This window comes from Myotis daubentonii, chromosome 2 (genome assembly GCF_963259705.1).
Source record: "Myotis daubentonii chromosome 2, mMyoDau2.1, whole genome shotgun sequence".
In the NCBI taxonomy this organism is placed as follows: Eukaryota; Metazoa; Chordata; class Mammalia; order Chiroptera; family Vespertilionidae; genus Myotis; species Myotis daubentonii.
Genome location: NC_081841.1, coordinates 163737315 through 163762753, shown reverse-complemented (window position 1 = coordinate 163762753; position 25439 = coordinate 163737315). Strand labels below are relative to the sequence as shown.

General features: G+C 39.9%; 1 protein-coding gene across 18 annotated transcripts in view; it reads right to left on the bottom strand.

Moving 5' to 3' along the window:
- Positions 1 to 25439, bottom strand: part of SCEL (sciellin) — a 111680-nt gene that overhangs the window by 75384 nt on the left and 10857 nt on the right. For 17 of the 18 annotated variants that reach the window (XM_059684912.1, XM_059684894.1, XM_059684905.1 and 14 more), the window contains exons 2-8: positions 16375 to 16436; positions 14914 to 15031; positions 11990 to 12049; positions 7857 to 7925; positions 2735 to 2803; positions 2119 to 2157; positions 755 to 835 (exon numbers count right to left, since the gene is read on the bottom strand). In XM_059684912.1, the coding sequence (XP_059540895.1) occupies positions 755 to 835; positions 2119 to 2157; positions 2735 to 2803; positions 7857 to 7925; positions 11990 to 12049; positions 14914 to 15031; positions 16375 to 16417 (479 nt within the window). In that variant the 5' untranslated portion in view covers positions 16418 to 16436. The remainder of the gene's footprint in view (positions 1 to 754; positions 836 to 2118; positions 2158 to 2734; positions 2804 to 7856; positions 7926 to 11989; positions 12050 to 14913; positions 15032 to 16374; positions 16437 to 25439) is intronic. The other variant, XM_059684902.1, reaches the window with a different exon arrangement.

Below are 25439 nucleotides of genomic sequence, written 5' to 3'. Positions count from 1 at the left end.
TCCCCCCCCCACACACCCAGTGCACGAATTTCGTGCACCGGGCCCCTAGTAATAAATAAATAAACAAATTCTGCTGCAAAAACAAGTTGAAGGAATAAAAAAAATCACAGGGGAGGCTCCAGTATCACACATAGACATTGAAAGTTTTCAGTACAGGGTCACTGGAGGGTCTGCAAGAAACAACCAATCAGGTGTCTGTTTTTCCTCTCAATGCCCTGTTTCCTTCACCGCCCTCTCCAAAACACCCTTAAGTAGAGATCTATGTCATGAGGTCAAAATTAAAACAAAATAAAGCAAAACAAAAACCAAAAGAGAGAAAAGAAAGTAAAAGAAAGACTTTTACAGAGTAGGCACCGCCAAGCAAGCGGGTCTCAAGAGCATGGCCACCTATGGCCACACTGGTCATTATTTCAGGGTAAGATATTCCCTGTATAGGATTTTATTAAACTGTGTTACCTGAATATCTGGGCTCTATTGTCAAAAACAACACCTAGATATTCAAGGCCCTAAGGGAACTGGAGAAAAGATCACAGGTTTGAAAAGGAGATTGGGCGGGTGGGGGGTGGACTGAAGTTTGCGGACAATAGAATTCCCCAGGCATGGGATCCCTGGGAAGGGGAGGGGGTGAGGAGGAAGAGTAGAGCAGCTTCTGAATGCTGCCTGGGGCCTTGGTAGGTGATTCGGTGCGGTAATTATTAAAGAAGAATCCTTGAGAGAATATCGGCAAGAGGCTGACACAAGGAGCTCACCGTACCTCTTTTTCTTTACAGGAGTTGTAGCAGAGGTGGAAGGGAGGGTGCTGGTGGTGCTCAGACTGACAAAACCTCCAGCTCGCCTGTTGAATCACAAGAACAAATATTCACGTTCCTGAAACTTTTTCATTCTATCCCACCGTTAAAGGTCTTATAACCTACTCATACTCCCACCCACTCTCCATCCACCACAAAATGTTTAACTTGAAGACGGAGGAACAAAAATAAAAATTTCTTCTTCAGTTTACCTATTTTATAAATTGACAGGTTCTCATCTTAGTAACTAAAACCAAGGGAACTGAATGAGAAAATCATTCATTACATGACATTAATTGTGTGTCTGAAATCCAGACCACTCAATTTGGGTGTGCTATGGATACACTAGTATATATGCATTTTATGTATATATGTTTTAATCTTATAATTATATGGTGACTAAAAATTATACTGCAATGTTTTTTGCATTAATTTTTAATCTCTATTTAGTATTCACAGACCCTCAAAACAATGGAAGTGACCCTGGCCTATTTCAACTGAAAGGTTCAGTCCAATGTGAAAATTACTTTATATATAAATACAAATTTTAAAACTAATCAAGTTTTCAAATATCTATCTAGTTTGGCCCTGGTCAGGTAGCTCAGTTGGCTGGAGCATCATGCTGTACACCAAAAGATTGTGGCATATACCTGGGTTGCAGGTTCAATACCCAAAGGAGGCAACTGACTGATGTTTCTCTCTCACATTAATGTCTCTCTCTCTCTCTCTCTCTCTCTCTCTCTCTCTCTCTCTCTCTCTCTCTCTCTCTTCCTCTCTCTAAAATTCATGAATATATCCTCAGGTGAGGATTAAAGAAAAAATTTTTTAAATCTACCTAGTTTGAGTAATTTACAACTGCCAATAGTACATTCAGGGAAAATATATTTCATCTGAATAGATTGTTAACAAACCCATGATTGCATGACTCAGTTGAGTTGTAGATATGATGGGTGTTTGGAGAGGCACTTGAATGTAGGGAAAGAATGATTTAATTGCATGGGAGTAAGACAAAATAAAATGGTTCTGTGGGGACAAAACAAACAAAAAATCTAGATTTAAGAAAGAAAAGAAAAGAAAAATAGTTAAGCTTTGGTGTTTGGTTAAGAGCAGAGCTCAGCAAACCTTTTCTGTTAAAGTCCACATAGTAAATATTTGAAGCTTTGCAGACCATTTCAGTATTTCTACAGTTTCCCTCTGCCTAAGCAATTATATTACAATTAAACTTTGGCCTGATGGCAGTATATCCTGTATTTTTGTTGTTGTTTTTTAAACATATATAAAGAAGTACACTTTATTCTGAAAACGTAACTTCAATTAGAAAAGTACGTACATTTTTGTTGCTTCTGGTGATCTAAATGCGGACATACTTCTAGTAAGGAAAAAAAAAGGCAAAAGTTTGAGCAGCAATGAAGAATTAATACATGCTTGCATCTGTTTGACATTGTCCATGAATTTTAAATTATGATTGTTAAGGGTTAGAGATTATCTGAGAGAAAGAAAAGGAAAGCATCAGAATTTGAGTAAATTTGGTAATGTGATTTTACAATCTTTTACTATCTTGTACTAGATTGCAAAGGAAATTTTTTTCTTTCAGAAAAGTATTTTTTCCGTAATTTTGTTTAGCAATAAGAATTTAAAAATTGACATTTGCATGTATTTCCTAATCTTTCCATCAGGATCATTTAAACAGAAGCATAAATGTGGTAAGAATGATGGCCTGAAGCAATGATCTCTCTTGAACTTTAAGCCAGGAAACAAGATTTTACATTTCTCTAACCATGAGCAGGAATAAAGGTTTTTACTCCAGACTTTTTGTGTTAAAAAAAACCATAGAGGATAAGAATTTACAGAAAGATATTAAGTAGGGTTGAAGAATTGTAAGTAAATAAGTCATGCTTATAATATATTGAACTTGAGCCTTTTCAAAAATTAGTAGATACTGGTACCTATTGGTTAGTTGGTTATCCAAGGTTTTGGCCTTATATGTTTTAGCAGCATCATGTCTGTCTGAGATCCTTTATGAAGACACAAGACAAAAGATTGGATGAACATTACATTATTAAACTCCTTTTAGACTTTTTTATGCTAGAATAACTCACGACATAACCTTTCTCCAGTAAAAAGAAATATTTTTCAGGTGTTACATTTAGAAAATTTTTACAATTAAGAAGCTACTTGTGGCAAAAATCTATTTATGAGGTAATTTTGATAGAGTTTGGAATTTTTAAAGTTCATGCTTTTCAATTAGCCTTGCTGAATCATTGAGCATTTAACTCATTAACTATTTTATATTCATTATTGCTTAATAATACACATAGGCAATGACAGTACTTTCTATGTTGGTAAAGTATATCAAAGGAAGAGAAGTATTTTTTAAATGTTTTGTGGCACAGACAAACTCATTTTATTTTCCTCTGAGCACACAGGAAGACCACATTTCTCAGTCTTCGATAAGTTGGGACCATGTGATTGAGTTCTGGACTGAAGAATGGAGGCAAAAATCATGTTTGCCACTTCCAGACACATCCTAAAACCTCTTGCATGATACCCATGCTCCTTATTCTCCTTCCATTATGGCTTTGGTGCCCATGGATTGAAGGTGGCAGCATTAAATCATGGAAAGAACATGGGTCCCTGAGTCACTTCATGGGCAAGTCCCCTATTCTTCCAGCCAATCACATTGGACTCTGATGAGAGCAAGCAGTAATCTATTGTGCTAAACCACAGAGATTTGGGGGTAAGAGAAGGAACTTGTTAAAAGAGTTACATTACCCTGGTGAATTAATTTACTTTGACTTTTCATTAATAGGGCCTACTGGCCACCAGAGGGTTTAATCCCTCTACTCTCAGCTCTCCTCAAGGAGGATGGGTCTAGATAGGGTGTGCTTGTCTGTCCCTTGGGTCAAAAAAGACAAATTAGAAACCCTGGATCTCCATGCCCATGTTGGGATCTCATGATTGTAGCCCATGTCTCATCCCTTCCTTCCCTCACACCAGGCTCTTCCTGAGATATGGGCTGTCTTCTGGAACATTCTGCAGACTTGCACAAAATTAGGATGAAACAAAATTAGGCTCAGGAAAACAGAAGGTCAGCAAGACTCTTCTACTGATCCCACAGTATGGGTCTACTATGACTGTCTCTAAACTTTCACTTTTACCAACAATTTTAATACAGGGCTTTATATAAACCATTTCTGGGAAGATGGACACAATGCCTCACTCTTAAAAAAATTTATATGACTCAATTGGCATTCATTTAAAATAATTTAAATTCCTAGATGTCATTTTGACATGTATAACTAAAATATTGGGTAAATACATTGAAATTTTGTGAGTCAGCCCCAAACACAGTTTCTGTTTATGGTAAATAACTAGAGGCCTGGTGCACAAATTCGTGCACCAGTGGAGTCCCTCTGCCTAGCCTGCGGGATCAGGCTGAAACCGGCTCTCTGACATCCTCCGGGGGGTCCTGGATTGCAAGGGGGTGCAGGCCAGGCCAAGAGACCCTACCAGTGCACAATTGGGGACGGGGAGGGACACAGGAGGTTGGTCATCCAGGGAGGGACCAACTCATCTCAGCCAGAGCCCAGCAGCAAGCTAATCTACTAGTCAGAGTGTCTGCCCCCTGGTGGTCAGTGTACGTCATAGCGAGCAGTTGAGTGTCCTTAGCATATAATTAGCATATTACACTTTGGTTGAATGGACAACCAGACGACCAGACAACTATACACTTAGCATATTAGGCTTTTATTATATAGGATGCCACAAACTGATAACTCTTAAATGTAAAAGGGAAGGAAGGTTGGAAACCTCTAGAGCTCCATATTCTCAACAGACTGTTCACAACACAGCCATTAGCTTATACAGAATCCTGGAGTCCATTATAAAAATCTAACTAAGGGGACCATCAGGCAAAGACTATGAAAATGTCCCCTGTAATAACTGCTACTGAGCCTCCAAGATGTTTCTATGTAAAGGACTGTAGTAAACCACTGTGAATACCATATGTAAGATGTCAGATAATCCTAAATGCCCGTTGGAAATTCTACTCAGACTTTATAGCTGCTTATGAGATCTTCAAATAAAGTAAAAATCATGTTGGGAAATTGCTACTGTGGAACATTGAAAGCAACAATCAGTCTAAAGCAGCGGTTCTCAACCTGTGGGTCGCGACCCCTTTGGGGGTCGAATGACCCTTTCACAGGGGTCGCCTAAGACCATCGGAAAACACGTATATAATTACATATTGTTTTGTGATTAATCACTAAGCTTTAATTATGTTCAATTTGTAACAATGAAAATACATCCTGCATATCAGATATTTACATTATGATTCATAACAGTAGCAAAATTACAGTTATGAAGTAGCAACGAAAATAATTTTATGGTTGGGGGTCACCACAACATGAGGAACTGTACTAAAGGGTTGCAGCATTAAAAAGGTTGAGAACCACTTGTCTAAAGCAAACAGAACCTCAATACCAAACGTTCTTGAGGTTTAAGTGAAGGTGAGTTCTGACATTAAATGAATTTAATAAAAATTCTACAGTATAAGTCTAAGAAGGCAATACAGCATGTAATAATACAAATGGCTACCTATTACTCCTTACTGCTCATCTTATACATTTTCCTTTACTCTTCAGAACATCCCTATGATACAGGTGTAATTATTTTCATTTTATAGATGAAGAAATGGAATCTCAGGGATGGTGAGTGACATTCTCTTGGTCACACAACCAGGAAGTAATCTATCTCCAAACTCTGCCCGGTAGGGCCCCAGGTCATCACACATCTGATTCTGTTGTGGATTGTTCCAAAACTCATATCTTCCTTCAGTTATTATTCTTCACCTCCACTATCTCTTCGAGTCTATGAATAATCATGGGGAGAACTCTAAACCACCATTCCAATATAGTATATTCCAATGTCTTATTACTTACAGAGGTTACTTTGTGCTTCTCTGGGAAATTAAGTTTTTGGAAACTTGTGATATGAAATAGGTTATTTAATAGGAATCGATATTGGAGATAGAAAATACCCAATGTTATTAACAATATTACTTTGGGGGGTAATTTCCACAATAAAACACTAGAGGTCGCCCTAATCTAGATTTTTCCAACTTTATCATTAAACCACTGTCAGGATTTGTGCCATATAACATACACTATTATTTACTTATGTTTCTTTATAATATCTCATATTTTTAAACTAAATATGTATATTTTTAAAGGGAACTTTTCAAATGTAAACTCAGTACTTTTATCATTTCATTTAAACTAAATTCATTTTTATTGAAATGCACATATACCCATACACCATATATATTTTATCATCTTCCTACTAAAATCATTCCATATCCTGCATTAGGAGTGGCCTACATTATGGGACCAAACTCCTTCTAACGGCACTTGGCTTTCTATACTGACCCGTGTCCTCTCCCATACATTTATTTCCACACTCTGAAACATAGAGATTACTGTTGGGAGACATGACTGCCTGGGAAACGGGTTGACCAGGATATTTCTCCCAAACATGCTACTAAAGTTCTGCATAAATAAAGTAGGTGATCTCTGGCTTCATATTTTATGTATAAAATTAAGGTTTCGGGCTATATTGGTGGTTCTGAATTTTGGCTGCACATTAGAATCACTTTATAAACTTAAAAAAAAAATAGCGTGGGTCCCATTTCAGACTAATTAAATCTGAAATTTTGGGATGAGAGGTGATGGAAACAAGTTAACAGTGACAGCTAAAAGCCCTTTCAGTAATTCTAACATGCAGCTGAGCTGACGGTGGCTTAGCTGGTTTGCCTGTGTGGTCTAGGCTGGTCTGGCTAATGCTTCCGGCTCTATACTGACTGGCCTGATAAATTTTCAGACACGGAGCCTACAAAGGCTTAGGTCTCCTGCATGGTTACCTTTCTTGAGGCATAATTATCTACTTTCAAATTCATTCCTAGAAATAGGATTTTTTTTCTAATTTAACAATGCAATAGGACACCAGCAAGGCCAGGGTGAATGGACAGAGGCATTTTGACTCCTCTCTCCGCTCAGTGCTGTGGAGATGAGATCTAGCATATATACTTCTACAAACGCATCTTTGTTAAGGCTGTTAATTACAAGAGAGGTGTCAGCTCATTAGAGATACCAGTGCTGACAGTCCTCCTTTAGGTAACTGACTTTGAAAACCTGTGAGTAAAGTATACGCATTAGCTATGTCAATTAACACTGGCATAGCCTCAATGTCGAACAAATGTGATACTATAAGTTTCAGCATATCTGCTTTAAATACAGCAGACAGCATTTTTGTCTACAATAATAGCACATCTTTAGCTACAGGGAGTGACCTCAATTATCAATGGCTGCAGGTGTCCATTGTGTCTAGACTCCAATTAAAGATGTTAACTATGCTTTTTACTTTTGCTTACTATGCATCTCTTTACTATAAAATTTAAACGTGCGTTGTAGAATTTACACTTCAACCTGAGTATACATTTCTGAACTTTCTCTATGGAGATGAGCCTTTTCCTAACAACAGGCACAATAATGTACTCATTCTATAAGTCATATGGTGACGCCAGGGCTGAAAGAATCATTTCCCTTTCTAAAGTAAAGAGCTAATGTCTTTATCCTATAGTGGATCAAAACTATCATGTTATTAAAATGTGCACTCTCTCCATAAAGTAGTGATATAGAAACTATTGTTTCTCCACCCTTGGGATGGAAAGACCAAAAATTGGAATAAGAAATGACAACTCATATTCACAAAACTAACTATATTCTCATTTTAAATTGAACAGATTCCACACAACGCCCACCCTACCTATACTTAACCCAGTTTCTTCAATTTTTTTCTATCAACTTACTATTAGCAGGATTTTAGGAAAATAGTGTTATTGAGATTTTGAGTTTTGAAGAAGAAAATTCAATTCTTATTTCCCTTCTGTGCCTGCATATAAAATATCATGGTTCAAAGTTTACCTTGGTAAACATTTAAATACACCATGCTTTATAGGAAATGGGATTTTATATGTGGCATGCATTTGCTTACACAGTTCAAATGCCTTACCTGTCCAAACTGTCATCAGATCTGTAGCGGCTAATTGTGGCCTTTAGCTCATTTATCTCATTTATTTTCCTACAAGAAAAATAAAGAAAAATCAAATAAATGACCAAAAATAGTTTATAAAACCTACCATGCATTTGGTAAAATATTGGCCTATTCAGTAGGAGATAATATATGTTATCAAGAAAAGATAGACCTGAAGTATCCAAATATTTTTACTTGGAAAAAATAAATTATGGAAAACCCAAATCTCTTGCTAATAAAGGAATAATTCTCTAAGTCCACTTATTTCTAACTAGAATGTAATATTGAGGAAACAACACAACATGCAAAATGGTTAATATGTACCCTTGTCAATGTTGTTGACTTTTACATAACAGGAAGTTAGTCTACTACAATCAGCTATATTTTGTTTGCAGAGTTTTTCCAGCACATAAGGCAGCCCAACAGGCCTATTACAAATTGCTTTATTTAAAGTTCAGCACCGCGGACAGGGTTGAAAGATGAAAACATTGGCAGAAGAAAGGGAAGAAGAGGAAAGAAGGAAGAGAGAAACAAAAAAATTGGAAAGAAATGAAAATAAAAGAAAGTGAGAGAAGAGAAAACAGATGGATGTTGGAAGGAGAGGAGAAGAGAAGAGAGATAGGAAGAAGCAGGGAGAGGAGAAACAGAAGGCAGAGTTGAGAAAGACAAATGAAAGGAAGAGGGAAGAAGACAAGGGAAGAGAGGATAGAAGTCTCAATAGTATGAATTATGATCATCAATCATGGAAATATCTTGATCAGAATGATCAATCAGCAAACAATATAAAGCCTTTTTAATGTCTTGCATAACCCTGTGGGACAGGGAAAGCAAGCTCATTGGGGAATTATGCCATGATTTGCTGTATTTGCATATCAAAGCATCCTTTGAAGTTGCCAGATCAAAAGTATTAAATTGGTAAAAAGTCCTGAAACAGTATATTTAAGATTTAATTTTCAACTTGATGTTGTATATTTTTATTAAGCAAATATTTGGAGGCACACAGTATACAATGCACAGTGCTGATGAGGAAATTAAGAAAGAAACAACCGTGGACCCAACACATACAGAGCTAGAGGAACAAATTACATACCTTCCTACACTCACAGGTAGAAAGCGGTCAGTGTTGTAAAGGAGGTTCAGGTAAAGCACAAGGAAGTTCCCAGCTGAGAAAGCTTATTTGCAGAGGTAGGAATCAGAGAAGGCGTTATGGGTGGGGTGAAGTTTGAGTGGGGCCTTGGAGGGTACATAAATGTGAACACACTGAAACAGCAGAGAGAATAGTGTCAGGTAAGGCGAGAACAAAGTAAAGGACAGTGGCTCACACAATTCCCCAAGTTTTTCGAAACTCAGCGTCAAACCATGGTCTGGCTCCTCATGGCATGCAATGCTTGAATGCAAGTAGGAGCTGCAGGGCCGTCCGACCCTTCCATAAAGCTGTCCCTTCTCGGACACTGTCACTGTGCGCCCATTCGTTGGCTTTAGTCTTCCTGGCACTGATCACAGCAGAACATACTATATTGTTTTTATTTCTTTTCCATCCCTCCCGCCTCCACCTTCAACTGGGCTGCAAGTTCTATGCCAGCAGGGGTTTCGTTTTGTTTCCAGACCTTACAATAGCACCTGGCTCACAGTAGGCATCTGTGCAAGTGTCCTTTGTGCTTATTTGACATGTTTTAATGATCTGACAGAGAAGTGCAGCGTACAATTTTCTAGTTTGTGATAAGATGAAGCTTTTTGTCTAGGGTGGTGAGAATTTATTATTTTCTTTTTCTTTATTTTCAGTCTCTGATCATGAGGAGCTCTTTGCACACATTGTCCCTTCTGCTGGGAGTGCTTCTTTCCAGGCCCCATGTCCACCAGCTACCCTTTCCTCCTTGGGAATCTTTCCTCTTCATCCTTCAGGCAGCAGCACTCACCCGAATGACCACGACCTCTATTTAGGCAGAGTTAGTCTCTCTCTCCTCTCTCTTCCCCAAAGCATCCCTACACACTTCCACAAGGGCACTGTCCACAGTAAATTTTATTTAGTATTTTAGTTTATGGATCCATCTATTTTTCATGAATGTGAGAGCTCGTTAAGGATGGTGTCTTATGCATCTTTGTGTTCCCAGCACCTGGCACAATGTCAACACATAGTAGGTGCTCCAAAGTGGTGTTAAATAAACACCAAAGTGGATATAGCCTCGGCGAAGGGGCAAACAAGTGTCAAGTGGACATCTGTTTGAGTGAGTGCAAGGGAAAAATCATCTATACTACCCTTTCAGAAGGCGTAGTTTGAGACATTAGATGTAAGTCAAAGGGGAAATGTCTTGGGCGTAAAGGTGTTTTGCTATCTATACTAATAAAAGAGAAAAATGGTAATTGGCGTACGACGATACCCTTTTCATTGGCTAATCAGGGCTATATGCAAATTAACTGCCAACTAAGATTGGCAGTTAACTGCCAACTAAGATTGGCAGTTAACTGCCAACAAGATGGCGGTTAATTTGCATATGTAGGCACAATGCAGGGAGGCGAAAGGGAAAGCAGGAAGAAGCCCCCTGCCACTGACAGTGATCGGAAACACAGGGGGGAGCTAAGAGCTGGGCCGCCCCAGGGCCGCCTTTGCCCTGCCCCCCAGCTATGATCGAAGAATCAGGTGCCTTTTCCACCCTGGCCAGTGATAGCAGGAAGTAGGGGTGGAGCCAGGGATGGGAGCTGGGCACGGTCGAAGCTGGCAGTTCCGGGAGCTAGGGGTCCCTTACCTGGGCCTAAAGCGAAGCCCACGATCACGGGGCCGCTGCAGGTGTGGGTCCCCGCTGCCCGGGCCAGACGCCTCAGCCAGAGGCGTCAGGCCTGGGCAAGGGGCCGATCCTGCGATTGGAGGGTGATGGGGGTCAACGCCTGAGGGCTCCCAGTATGTGAGAGGGGGCAGGCTGGGCTGAGGGACACTCCCCCCCCACACACACCCAGTGCACGAATTTCGTGCACTGGGCCCCTAGTTGAAGATAAAAGTGTGCTGCTTAAGCCAAAATGCTGCCCACCAACAGGAAGGTTTCAGGAAACCAAAATAATTTCACATATAAAATAAGCACACAAGGCCTTAGGATCCTGTTATCCTAAAACACACTGAGAACATGAAGCTTAGTTTTTCTGTTCACATTATTAATAGTCCCACAGAGGGGCCAATAAAATGGAGGAGCAATTCCACTGGAAGCTGGACTCAGTGGTCAGGCTCCCTTGTTTGGTGACATGAGGCCCACTGAGAACAAAGCTGATGAAGAATAAGGAGAAGGCACAGGGAGAGGCCGCCGAACCTCAGAACAGTCACTCAACCAGATGAGTTGAGGCTGGAAACCTTACAACAGCTCAAAATTATGACCAGGTTTAAAAGAGTTTAGAAAAATCCACAAATAAAAGTTTCCAAAATAGACATATTGAAGGTATCTACTTTCTAAAGATCACACCATGAAAGACAATTGCACTCCTTTCCTATGTACACCTTGGTGACATGCAGGCCACTGGACCAGATAAAACTTGTGTCTGATAAATAATTGGGTTCTTTTGATGGGTGTGGTTGAATGTGTGTGAGTGTAAATGTGTCTTAATAAGAATATTATCTATTTATTTGATCAATCTTAGATTATTTAAATTATTATGATTACTAGTTTTGTCTGACTTTCCCTCCTAATTTGTCTTTTTCAGTCCATTTGCCACTGACTATTTGCTGGTTTTCTACAAGCCTAGAAATTTCCAAAAAGGAGTGTACTATCCCAGAAAGCATGTGAACTCTGGAGCTGTTAGGCCTGCATTTTAGAGTTCCTTTCTCTACGGTTCAGAGATAACTTATCTGGTCAAGTCTCTGTGGGAGCCCTTTCTCTTTCCCTTTCCCATCAGAAGTAGAGGATGGGTTATTCTACTCTTCAAGCTGCATGTAGGGAAGCATAGAGCTGGAGAAGCACAGAGTTTGCCCTGTGCAAACCCCTGGTGATATCACAGAGTATCCTTCACGTGCCCAGACATCAAGGAAAGCCCGAGGCAACCGCAAATATGCAGCCTGTCTTGAGCAAGTCTTCTCAAAAATGACCGCCTTTGTGTTTCTGCTAATGACGTAGTTTTTCTGAAACGCTCACCTCTCCAAGTCATCATGGGAGTTATGTCGGTTCAGCACCACCCGACCGTAATTTTCATCTCTGCAGAGAAAGAACAAAATGAAGTCACATGAAAAGTTACCACAGTATTTAGTAATCGCTAAATAAGGGAGACATTAAACAGCCCACAATTTTTGGCAAGGTTAATTCATTTTACTTCAGGCATAAAAACAGAACTATGTATTCATTTTAACCAGTCCCCACTTGAAAGAGCACGGTGGAAAGAAACAAGTTTGTCAGTACAAATGATCGTTATTCTAATTTATTCCATGAGATTTCCATGTGATTCAACAATGGAGTGAGTGCTTGCTGTTTTGTTTTGATTTTCCATCAGAGTGTGGGAACACGAGGCCATCTACTTTGTATGCATTAGAAGAGTCACTTTTTTACAGGGAGGCAAAAGTTTTCTATAAAAATGTTCTAAAATTAATTGAGCCCATTATGTCTGGACATCTTCATTTTATGGACTTGATAGTTTTCCTTGACAAGTGTAGGAAAATAATTACTAATATTATTTGGTAATTATTCACAGGAGATAGAGCCCATTTTTTATCCATAAGAATACACAGTCTGCTCTGGTGTTCAACCCTATGAATTAGGCGGGGAGACACCCTCCTATCCAACTCACAGATAAGGAAATTGATCGGGGATTTTGTGGCTTTCCTAAGGCCAAAAGGTTAGCAAGTGACAGAGATGGGTCTAGGACCAAGACCATTTTACTCCAAACTTTTGCTTTTCCTATTGGTCAACCCTGCAAAAGACCATCAGACAGAAAATCCCAAAGCCATGTCCTTCTTAGTTTGTACAGCAGACCTGAAAGTACAGGCAATTTTAGGAAATGTCAAAACATGTAGTAGAGCCTTTGGTCTTGAGCCAAGGCAGAGAATAAGTACCTGAACCTTTTTCATGTCAACCCAATCAAACCTGAAATACCACACTTCTCCTGGTTCTGCTCCACTAATATTACTCAACACTCTGAAACCATGTATAATAAAGCTATAAAAATACAATAGTAGACAATTAGAAGCAAAGAAGAATAGTGAAATAGCTCCAGCAAGTATACACCCTCAAATATCCCAAGAGAACTTTTTTATCTTCCTTGGTATCCTTCCCTAAACTTAGAAGTGAGTAGCAGACACCAGACATGTTTTCACCTGAAGAAAAATTATAACGCATAGCCCAAAACTGGGCCAGTGGGAGTAGGGGAAACATTGGAGCCAATTTCCCCTCACTTAGCAGCTGTCATACCACTCAGGCTGGCTTCCCTGGGACTTTTTAAGGAGGCATGCTTGGCATAAAAACCATCATTCCTGCCAAGTGTAATTTGTCTTAGACATCTCTGTCTTTACCCATCTGTGCAAATATTTGCAACCCAAAATTTATGCTCTACATTTGACATCACTCTACCGCTATGAAAAAAACCAGAAATGCCATATTAGGCTCTGACAGAAGTCATAATGTTGCTTCACAGAAGGAAGTAGTTGTTGTCCAAGAGTGCTAACTCTAAAAGTTAGTGTGAATCTCCAAATACCCCAATAGTCCCTTAAAATAATATTTAATCACAGAAATTACTAGACTTTTTAAATTTAACAGTTACAAGTATACTCTTCAAATAACCACCCATAGACAGTAAGTTCAGAGTAAGTATTCTGTAATGCAGGTTTTCTGAACTTCAGCACTAGTGACATTATGGATTTGATCAGTTTTTATTCTGGGAAGTGTCCTGTGAAGCATCACTGCCCTCGACCCTCTAGATGTCAGGTGTACTCCTCCCCTTTTGACAACTAAAAATGTCTTGCCAAACATCTCCTGAGGGTAAAATTATCCTGATTGGGGTTGAAAACCATTGGTATAATGGAAAGATAATGGTCACATTAAAATCTTGACACCACCACTTAATAGTAATGTGCCATTGGACAAGTTACTTAACCTCTCTGAGCCTCAGATTTCCCATTATGTCTGGACACCTTCACTTTATGGACTTGATAGTATTTTATCCTCGTTACACATTTGTGTGATTGCTGTGAGATTTACTAATGCTTGATACAGAAAGTACCTAGTGTCAAGCCTGATGCATAAGAGGGAATCAAAAAAGTGTGCACATGTATATACATAATTTATAATAAAGATATATTTGGGCTGGACAAATGTCTATTGTAAATCTATGTTGGCAGGAAGACAACATGGTCATAGCTTTAAAATCATCATTGAAACAATGCTCAAAGCAGACAAAGCTTTCTGAATGGTAAGTCTTTTCCCTTTCAAAATAATACCATATTTACCACCAGCTGGAGGGAGATAGCTAGTTGGGACTAAAATTAGTTACAAATTTATTGACTTCACTTGTGCATAAATAAATTTTATTTCACATTGTTATTACATTTGTAAATGTGCAATCATACTATTCTGTGTTTATTTCAACTGACATGGTCTACATGCACCAGAAATCTCCTCGCCACAAGCATCTATTTGGTTATAACAATGAAACCCTGCTTTCTCTTGCAAAAAGAATAGTGAAACAGCTCCAGCAAATATACACCCTCAAATATCCCAAGAGAACTTTTTTTTATCTTCCTTGGTATCCTTCTCTAAACTTAGAAGTGAGTAGCAGACACCAGACATGTTTTCACCTGGAGAAAACATTTTACCTCTTCAGTATGTGGACAGTAGAAATGCTAGTGATGTTCCTGAAAATCTTTTGCTACCAATTTATGCTTCATAAATCTTACCAAAAATTAAGCCATGTAGTATAGTGTTTTAAAATGAAAGTATTCCCTTTTTAGATGGCCATTTGCTTCCCAAACAGAGAATCTCTCTCTCTCTCTCTCTCTCTCTCTCTCTCTCTCTCTCTCTCTCTCTCTCTCTCTCTCTCTCTCTCCTCGTCCACCCACTCCACATCCCCTTACCTTTCTTGTTCAGGATGGTTCTTTATCCAGCTGTTATCCTGTAAGAAAGTCCTTCTTTTGTTCACCTCGAGAAAACCCTGTTGTCTCTGTGTTGTTCCCTGAGTAGAACTCTTCATAGCTATCAACAGAAAAATGAAAGAATGGACTTGAGTGTGTGTTTGTTAACCTAGAAATTTTGAAAGTCACATCTGATTGGCCAGCATCAACCTTCTAGGCTGGCAAGTCCAGTACTGTTTCAAAGTAGGATGTACCAGCAAGAAAAAACAAATCCCACACCCCATCATCAAAGATAACATGCAACTGCTCAGGTGCCAACTGAAACTGCCCATGCAGCTCATGAGGCCCAGTCTGGCACCCGGGAACATCGAACCATGGGCCTAGGATAAACAAGGGCAGGGCTTCGTGGGTGGCCATTTTACTTGAGAAAGAAATATGCTTCCGAAGTATGCATAGGACTATTTTAAAAGCTTTATGGTTATAAATAACTTACTTCTTTGATCTAATGGGAGCCAGAAGCATAGAAGGCCATACACAAAACAGAACATTTTTACTGATTTTATTTTTAAAAATGTCTGGATTGCATTTACATGAGTAAAAGCTGTTGCATTCTAACTTTTTTCTTCTGTCTAACTTTAGCAATGCTAATTAAATTAGATAGTTGTTTCTAAGCATTCAATCCTATATAATAAAGAGGCAATATGCAAATTAACCCTCACACTCTCACAAGATGGCTGCCTACGACCAGACTGGCGGGGGTAGGAGGGTGGGGTTAGTGAGGGACGACCAAATGACTGAACAGCAGGTTGTGTGGGGTGACCAGGCTGGCAGGGGGGTTAGTAAGGGATGACCAAACGACTGAACAGCAGGCTGCGTGGGGCGACCAGGCCGGCAGGGGAGTTAGTGAGAGACGACCAAATGACTGAACAGCAGGCTGCATGGAGTGACCAGGCTGGTGAAGGGACCATGAAGGGTGACCAAGTTGGCAGGGGGTGGAAATTGGGGGCAACCAGGACAGCAGAAGGGGCAGTTAGGGGTGACCAGGCTGGTGGTTGGGGGGAGATAGGGGTGACCAGGCCGATGGGGGGGGGCAGTTTGGGGCAATTAGGCTGGCAAGGAGGCAGTTGGGGGTGACCAGGTCAGCAGGGGGAGCACTAAAGAGTGACCAGGCAGGCAGGCAGGTGAGCGATTAGGAGACAGTGGTCTAGGATTGTGAGAGGGATGTCTGACTGTCAGTTTGGGCCCTATCCCTGGGATCAGGCCTAAACCGGCAGTCAGACATCCCCCAAGAGGTCCTGAATTGGAGAGGGTGCAGGCTGGGCTGAGGCTCCCCCCACACACACACACACCATGCACAAATTTTGTGCACCAGGCCTCTAGTATCTGTATAAAATCATTAGGACCTGTGAGTTGTTTTCCCCAGATTTTTCAGTTTTCTGAGGAAGGGAAAAATCATCTACATACCGTTTCCTGTGGCAGATGTCTTTCTTAAGGAAACATTGGACATGCTGCCTTCCAGTACAGATCTAAAAGAAAAATGGGGGTGGGGAAAACACAACAATGACTCTAAGAATCTACAAGGGACTCTCCATTGCTAACAAAACATATTTCTTTCTTTTTTTTAAAGTATTTTTTTTATTGATTTCAGAGAGGAAGGAAGAGGGAGAGGGAGAGAGAGATAGAAACATCAACGATGAGAGAGAATAATTGATTGGCTGGCTCCTGCATGCCCTTTACTGGGGATTGAACCTGCAACCTGGGCATGTGCCCTGACCGGGAATTGAACCGTGACCTCCCGGTTCAGAGGTCTATGCTCAACCACTGAGCCATGCCTGCCGGGGCCGAGACACATTTTTCACTGGCACTGACAAAGTCACAGGATCTGATATAATGAATACATGACATAAAGTGCCCCCTAAGAGCCTGAGAGTTCATCTATTCCACTGTGTTCATTTTACAGATGAAGAAACGGAGACCCAGAGTGTTTAGTGTCCCCAATGTTATAGAACAAGCAAGTGACTAAACTAGGGCATCAGTTAATCCAGTTATTCAATCAGTAAATGTGCATTGGATGGGGGGAGGACAAGGGACATCTGTAATACTGTCAATTATATATATATATGAATGATAATGAAAAAAATTAAAAATATATAAATATGCACTCAGTGCCTATGATATGCCAGGCACTGAGCCAGTAGTTGGAGGCGAAAGATGAGTTAGATACGTGGCTAGCCAGGCCAATAGAATGAGACGTGAACTGACAGCACGTTATGCAGAGTGCCCCATGGAGGGCGCATGGCTCCTCTGAGGGAGCCAAGGTGAACCCAGGCAACTGGAGTGTGATGAAGAAGGAAGCAGCCAGGGCCATGGCAATCACAGAGCTGGAAACACTGATCACTTAGGTAACCACTGCTTGGGGAAGCCCCAAGTTTCTTAGCTATGACCAACCACCACTTCTAAGCTGTTAAGTGGTTAAGGCAAACCACAGTCCCAGTTTGCCTGGAATTGATGGGGTTTCCAGGCCTGTATTTGGCACTTTTTGTGTGTGTGTGTGTGAGCCTCTTCCTTTAAAAAAAACAAAACTTTTTCTGTAACATACATTTTTAAATTTAAACTGATAAATACAGGACATATTAGGTTTTTAGAGATTTCCTTTACACATATACACATGCACACATACACTTAAAAATATATTTATGACTATGTTAGTATAAAGATGAATAATTCATGCTGGCTACACTATTATATATTTATTATTATTACTATTATGTTTATTATTATTATATTTATTTACTTTTTCTTCTGCTGATAAAAGGAATAAAAATTAGAAGCTTTTTGCGGGCCCCTAAAAAAAAATCACGGGCTCTAGGCACTGCCTTTTCTGTTTCATGGATAAGTCCGCTCTGGGTTTCCGCTAACGTGAGACTTTCAGTTTTAAAACTGGAAAATTCTTGGGCAGCCAGAGATGTCCGCTCGCCCCGGGTGCAGTGTTCTGCTTTTTGCAAAGTTCATCCAACTGGGCAGGGAATGCAATGCTGGAGGGGCATCAGCTCTCAGGGCAGAAGCACACCCCAGGCCCAGCTTTATCACATCCAAGTTCTGCAACTGAACCACTTTCTCTCCCTGGAAGATGGGGCTAATGACACCTGCCATCAACTACAGGTGGTTGTGATGAGCCAAGAGTAATGTACACAAAAAGCACTTTGTTAAACAACAAATGCTGTTGGTACTATTATCAGACAGCCGTTTATAGGTATAACTTGGGGTGTCTGAAAGCGCCCATCTCATACCTCAGGATGTGAATGTATTTGGAGATAGTGTCTTTAAAGAGGTGATTATGTTAAATGAGGCCATGAGGCTAGGCCCTAATCCAGTCGTGGGCAAACTACGGCCTGCGGGCCGAATCCGGCCCGTTTGAAATGAATAAAACTAAAAAAAAAAAAGACCGTATCCTTTTATGTAATGATGTTTACTTTGAATTTATATTAGTTCACACAAACACTCCATCCATGCTTTTGTTCCGGCCCTCAGGTCCAGTTTAAGAACTCATTGTGGCCCTCGAGTCAAAAAGTTTGCCCACCCCTGCCCTAATCCAATCTGGTTGGTATCCTTATAAGAGGAGGAAAATTGGACACACAAAGAGATACCAGAGATGTGTCTGCACAAAGAAAGGGCCATACAAGGACATAAAGAAACAGTGATCATCTATAAACAAAGGAAAAAGGTCTCACAAGAAACAAAACCTGACAACAAAACCTTGACCTTGGACTTCTAGTCTCTAAAACTGTGAGACTGCCGAAACTGGTTTGGCTCAGTGGATAGAGCATCAGCCTGCGGACTGAAAGGTCCCAGGTTCGATTCCGGTCAAGGGTGTGTGCCTGGGTTGCGGGCACATCCCCAGTGTGGGATGTGCAGGAGGCAGCTGATCGATGTTTCTCTCTCATCAATGTTTCTGGCTCTCTATCTCTCTCCCTTCCTCTCTGTAAAAAATCAATAAACTGTATTTTTAAAATAAATAAATAAATAAAAAATAAAACTGTGAGACTACAAATTTCTGTGGTTTAAGTTCCCCAGACTGTGTTATTTTGTTGTGGAAGCCCCAGCAAACTAATAAAGTTCTTCTGGGAAAAGTGATTAAAACATTTCTCAATACTAAGTCATTCCAAGAGCTTTGGACCACACTATCTCTGACCTGAGCCCTTGTGTCATTAATGTCCTACCGCACAGGGCAATTGCTAATAATGTAAATACCTATTAGCTGAACACCTACTCCAAACAGGTTACCTCATAGGCATTGCCTCTCATCCTCGAATAAAGTCTGCAAGATAGTTATTATTACCTTCATCTCCCAGATAAGACAACCCAAACTCAGGGAGAGTACGTACCTAACATGCCGAAGGTGATAAGAAGCAGAATCTAGTTTCTAAACCAAAGCCAAGTCCTTAGTCAGCAACCAGAAATAATGCTCATCACGAATATTTGCAAGTCCAGACAGGTGCCCTGGCATTAGAGTGAGAGAAGAAGGTAGACAGCAGGGGCCTGCCTGACTCTTGGCATCTCTCTCTGTGGAAGTCCCATGACTTCTGCCTCCAGTGCCCAGCAGCATGAGACCCAGAGCAGCCTCTCAAGGAATCACTGCAGAGGACAAACCCTCACAGAGCAGCCTTCTCTGTGTTCTCCCTGATATTCTCTTGGCATATGTCCACGCAAACACTTGTACACAAATGGGCATAGCAGCAGCATTTAAAACAGCCAAAAACTGAAAACAGCCCAAATGCTCATCAAGGAATGAATAGATACATAAGTGGTATATCCATACAATGGACTATTACTGGGCAATAAAGAGGAAGTACTGATACATGTTACAATATGGATGTAGCTTGAAACATGTTAAGTGATGAAGTAAGCCAGGCATTAAACTATGACATCTGTATGATTCTATATGGATGTTATTTTTAGATTTTCCTTGATATCCCATCTCAATTCTCCCTTTAGGCTCTGCTAGGTAAGGAGGAAAGTTGAGACAATACTAATACTTTCGATGACTTTATTGTTATTTACATTTTATCTCTTTGAGTTTCCAGAACAGTGTTTTAAGTGTAACATAATCCCTATTTTGCAGATACAGAAGCTTGAGTAGCTGATGACTGGCCAAGCAGGGACTCAACCTAAAATTCTGTAGCTCAAGATTCATCATCTTTCCTCTATGTCAGGGACTCCAGATTGTCACCACTTCCTGCAGAGAGCTGTCTAGAGAAAAGCAGGTATCTCCTCTTCACATTTAGGGCCTGCTCTAGTCAGATCCAACATTCTATAAGAGGGTCTGGTATTTCCCTGCCTTTGGTAGCTAGGCATTCTCCAGAAGTCCTAGCTAAAAGGAATCAAATGAGATAAGACTTCCAAGCAATATCATGGCTGTTAACCTCCTATTCCCTGCCAGTTACTAGCCTTGGGTATCCTATAAACACCTCACTAACTCCACCCAAGTCCTTGATGTATTTTCTCGGAAGAGTTTCCAACAAACCCACTTGCTTTCCCCATTTTATCTTGTTGCCTCTTCCATAAAAGTGCCTTGGTGTTTTGACTTAACCCTTCCCTTCTCAGGAACTAGGATGCCCTGCAAAAGGCAGGAGCAGCCTCCATGGGACCATGGATTAACCACCAGGACTACAGTCACACACTAACAATGGCAGAGCGGGAAATTAGAAGGAGTCTGGTTCCTTGACAGTATCTTAGAGCTGCCACAATAGCCCTGGATTATCTCTCTCTCTGAACTTCTTCTTGCAAGAGAAAAACAAAGCTGTTCAGAAGATTGTATTTCTATATTTCAGTTACTTAAGCCTAATAATGTTCTTCCTACCTGTTATGAGGCCACTGTGGAGCAAATAAAAGGTCTAAAAGCCCATGGTGATCTACAAAACATAAGATACTAGTGACTCTTTTATTAGTAAAATTAGAGGCTTGGTGCACAAATTTCATGTACGGGAGGGGGGAACCTCAGCCCAGCCTGCACCTTCTCCAATCCGGGACATCCCTCTCGCAATCTGGGACCTCTGGCTCCTAACAGCTCACCTGCCTGCCTGCCTGATCGCCCCTAACCACCCTCCCCTGCCAGCCTGATCACCCCTAACCGCCTCTGCCTCGGCCCCCACGACTGTGGCTTTGTCCGGAAGGAGGACTGGATGACTGGAAGATGTCCGGTCAACCCCGTCTAATTATCATATTACCCTCTTATTAGTATAGATATTATCCCTAGCAATATGTTTATTTGTTTGATGTTCCCATTAAGGTTCACTTGTTGAGTATCTATCATGCATTTCAGATTGTGCCACAGCTTTATGCACATTATATATTTAATTATTCCAGATGAGTATTATTGTAGTTAATTATAGGACCCAAAACTCAGAAAAGTTAAATAACCTGCCCAAGGTCATACAGTAAGTGGCAGAACCAGGAACTGTGACTGTAGCTCCATGGGCTCTTTTCGGGACACACATTATATGTCACTCAAAGTATCGTGTGATATGCATAATACCAAACACTCAGGGAAATGTCCTGGAGTTCCAAAAGATGAAAGATAACGGGAGATCTAGGAATATATCCCAAGAAACTGGAAACACCAATCAGAAAGGACATATGCACCTCTATGTTCATAGCAGCACAATTTACAATAGCTAAGATTTGGAAACAGCCTAAGTGCCCATCAGCAGATGAGTGGATTAGAAAACTGGGGTACATCTACACAATGGAATACTACGCTGCTGTAAAAAGGAAGGAATTCCTACCATTTGCAACAGCATGGATGTACCTGGAGAGCATTATGCTAAGTAAAATAAGTCAGTTGAAGAAAGATAAATATCACATTATCTCACTCATTTGTGGAATATAATGAGAAAAACCAGATGAACATAAACTGATGAACAAAACCAGATCCAGAGACAGAGAAGCATCGATTAGACTGTCAAACCTCAGAGGGAATTTAGGGGAGGGTGGGGGTAAGGAGGAGAGATAAACCAAAGGACTTGTATGCATGAATATAAGCATAACCAATGGACACAGACACCAAGAGGGTGAAGGCATGAGCGGGGGGGGAGGGGGGGGAAAGACACATATGTAATCAATAAAGAAAATTTTAAAAAAAGGAAAGATAATGGGTGAGTAGCTAGAAGGAACAGCAGTAATGAATGACTGCTCCATCAACCCTGGAGAGGTTTAACCTCAAGCCTTACCCCTCCCATGGCCACACTGAAGCCATGAGTAGCCTGGCCCTAATCATTCCCTGGACCTATCTCCCCATTAGATAACTGGATAACATTTTATACTCTTTTCTAGGCCAAAGCTATTCATTTACAGAAGGTAAATGAGAAAGGAAACTAATGTATTCTATGTTTAAGGTTATAATAGTTTAATAAGTATGCAGTAATTTTAATGCAAATGTCCAATATTGTGAGGAAATAATGTTTCTCATCAAATCTATGTGAATTTTCCTACATCTCCTGCATGTCCTGCATGTCCTCCTTCAGCCCCACCTGCTCTGCTTCTTTTTCCCCCTTAAAACCCATTGGCCATTTCACCCTAACCATCTCATGTCAACCCACTGGGTAGGTTTTAGAGACTCTAACCTAAAACTGCTAAAGTACAAGCCTCTATTTCATCACCTTCTAATTGCACAGAAATTTTACTGCAGTGGAACTCCTTTCATCTTGTCCAGAATATATAGCAATATTTTATACATGAATATTTCTTGTTATTAAAATATGTCTCTGTGAATAATGCCCTTGTTAAAATAACCTTTTATAGCATGCATTAGAGATCACAACCCTCTCAAATTGGTACTATAAAAATATATGCAACACAATATTAATTGTATATTGTTCTTTAAAGGAATTATTTGTGTAGGGACTGAGGTTATCCTGAGTTTCAAATCCACTCAACACTCTTTGAGTCTCTATTCAGCCAACTGTACTCATATCTAAGTGCCATCATTCATTCTAATTAAGTTTTTAACTTCTCACTTTCTTAAGAAAGATGAAACTCCAATTCTTGGCTCCTCTAAAAGCTGTTACCAGTACACATGACTAACAATGGCAGACACCAGCAACTGTATTTTAAATCTGGAATATTATGGGCAAAAATGTGTGAAAGCTGTGTGTCTCTTATGCTGAGAACTACAAAAACCTTTTCCTGAGTTTAAAGCACTGAATACACAAGCTGGGAACTCTTATATGAAATCATGACATCACAGTTAATTAGGATAGAGGGGAAAAGAAACTTTTCAACTTCTGGCCCACTACCTACAGCTTCTGCCCAAAGACATCTGTCTTTAGGTTTTAGATGAAATCACTCATCTGAAATTCTCAATCACAAAACTAATAAACTTTCTTAGTGCTCTCTGGATGTATTTGAAGCTATCAAGCATCTCATTTCTTAAATTGCCTTCTTTTCAGCTTTTCTTTATCTCCTTATGATCTTTCTCAATTTATAGCACTTCCTTAGAACCATCAATCTGCTGTTCCCATAGTCTGATCCCAGCCTCATCTCCTCCTGTCCCAACTCCAAGAATTCCCCAGGCCATCTCCCAACTAAGTTACAATCTTATTCTTCATCTTTTAGGTCCTCTTGACACAAAGACTTTGTAGATTTCACTCTTCCCTTCCCACCCAAGAACAAAATGCCTCTTGACTTGCCTTATAATAATAACTTCACCATTCTCTGTTAACTTTCTCTTTTAAGAAAGATTATATGGGCAAAGAAACTGAAATTGGGTGGGGCAAAAAGAAAAGAGAATAGGAAAAGTAAGACAGAAAAGGAAAAACTGTGCAACAAAAATAAGTGAACAAAATAGAGAATAAGAGAGGACCAAAAAACAAGACAACAAAAAGCATAAAAAAAGAATTCCATTCTGATGGCTGATATTTTGGATCATGTAATAGTTTTAGCTATTTGAGCCAAATTTTATATGTATTATTTCATTTAAGACTCACACAGTGCTTTAAGGGTGCCACTATTATTACTCTCATTGTATACTTATGTGAAAATTTATGACCAATAATTTCAATGAAGTCAGAGTCCTTTTGAAGGCTAGGGAAGGAGTTGGAAGTGGGTGAAACTAGTTCTTTCTGGAAAGAGGTTTTAGGATGAGTAGTTTGCCTAAGGTTACATAGCTTGTGCACCATTAGGATTCCAACTCAAATCAGCCTAACACCAAAGTTCCTGTTCCAAAGGCCCAGGAAGCAAAAAGGGGCCAACAAGTACAAAGTTACCAGACTAAAAGACAGGGTGAGAAGAATATTTCCTTTATCGCAGACATCCGTGATGGACCTCCAGCAAGAGTGAGACTTGGAGCAGACTTTCTTTGATCATTTCACCAAAGTCTCATGAGTTCAGCATAGGGTGATGACTGAATATTTTAACTGTTCCAAGCATTTCCAATCAATTTATCAAGCTTCTAAAATACTTGTGTAAGTTGATATCTCAATGGAAAAGACCAAATATAAATAGTCACCTAGGGGAAATCTTTATAGTGATGGAAAGTATTAAAAAGCTAACATAGAATAAGAAATACAGCTAAAATGTCCAGAAAATGGCATATGTACCCACCATGGTGGTATTTATCTGTGTGCATGAAAAAGTTTTGAGGTTTTCATGACCCAATAATGTTTCTATACCCACTAGTATTTAAATCTCAGAAATCGCTGTTAATAGGGAAAACTCCCTGGGAACTTGAAAAGCACAAATTTTATTAAACCATTTTCAATAGAAGAATAAGTGGGCCCCAATAATCACCAACCAATAAACAGAAGCATTGTCTTCTAGAAGGCAAATAAAACCATCAAACAACTAATTATCACCTAAAAGAACATGAAATATTATGTAAGGAGAAAACAAACAGAGCTTCATGAAGCATAAATGTCAACAAGCCCATTTAAATTAATGGGCTGTTTATTCTAAATATGCAGTGTGGCAGGAAACCAATCTTATCAGGTTGGTAGACAGATTTAGCCTGCTGCAATGGTTGTAAGTTGGCTATTTCTCAGACAGGGCCTCACAGTCTGATTTTAACATTGGGAAACTTGCTTACTGATGGTGAAACAGTTCAGAATGTAGCACAGATAAAATCTTTTAGCTGGTCAGAGATCTGTATGCTACCAATTTTCTGAGTCTGATAACCACCAACCATAAAATTTTCCTACTGTTGGTTTTTATTTTTAATGTAAGACTCCCACCCACCCTTGTTTCTGCCACCTATCTGTTCTGCAGATGATAACATCAAGTATTCGCATAAAGTGTCCTACCCTCTGGGACTGTTAGCTGTTTTATTTTACAAAAACACTGGGTTAATATTTATTAATAAGAATGCTAGCTAATAAAAAATGACCTATCACCAGAGCCCCTCATAGGTTATTGTCAGTTCTAAATGAAAATATTTGTTAAATGAGTGCAAATGCAAATTTTGACCACAAACTAGGGCCAAAACCCGGTTAGTTGCCTTAAATATTTTATCATATTTCATATTCACAACAGCCCTG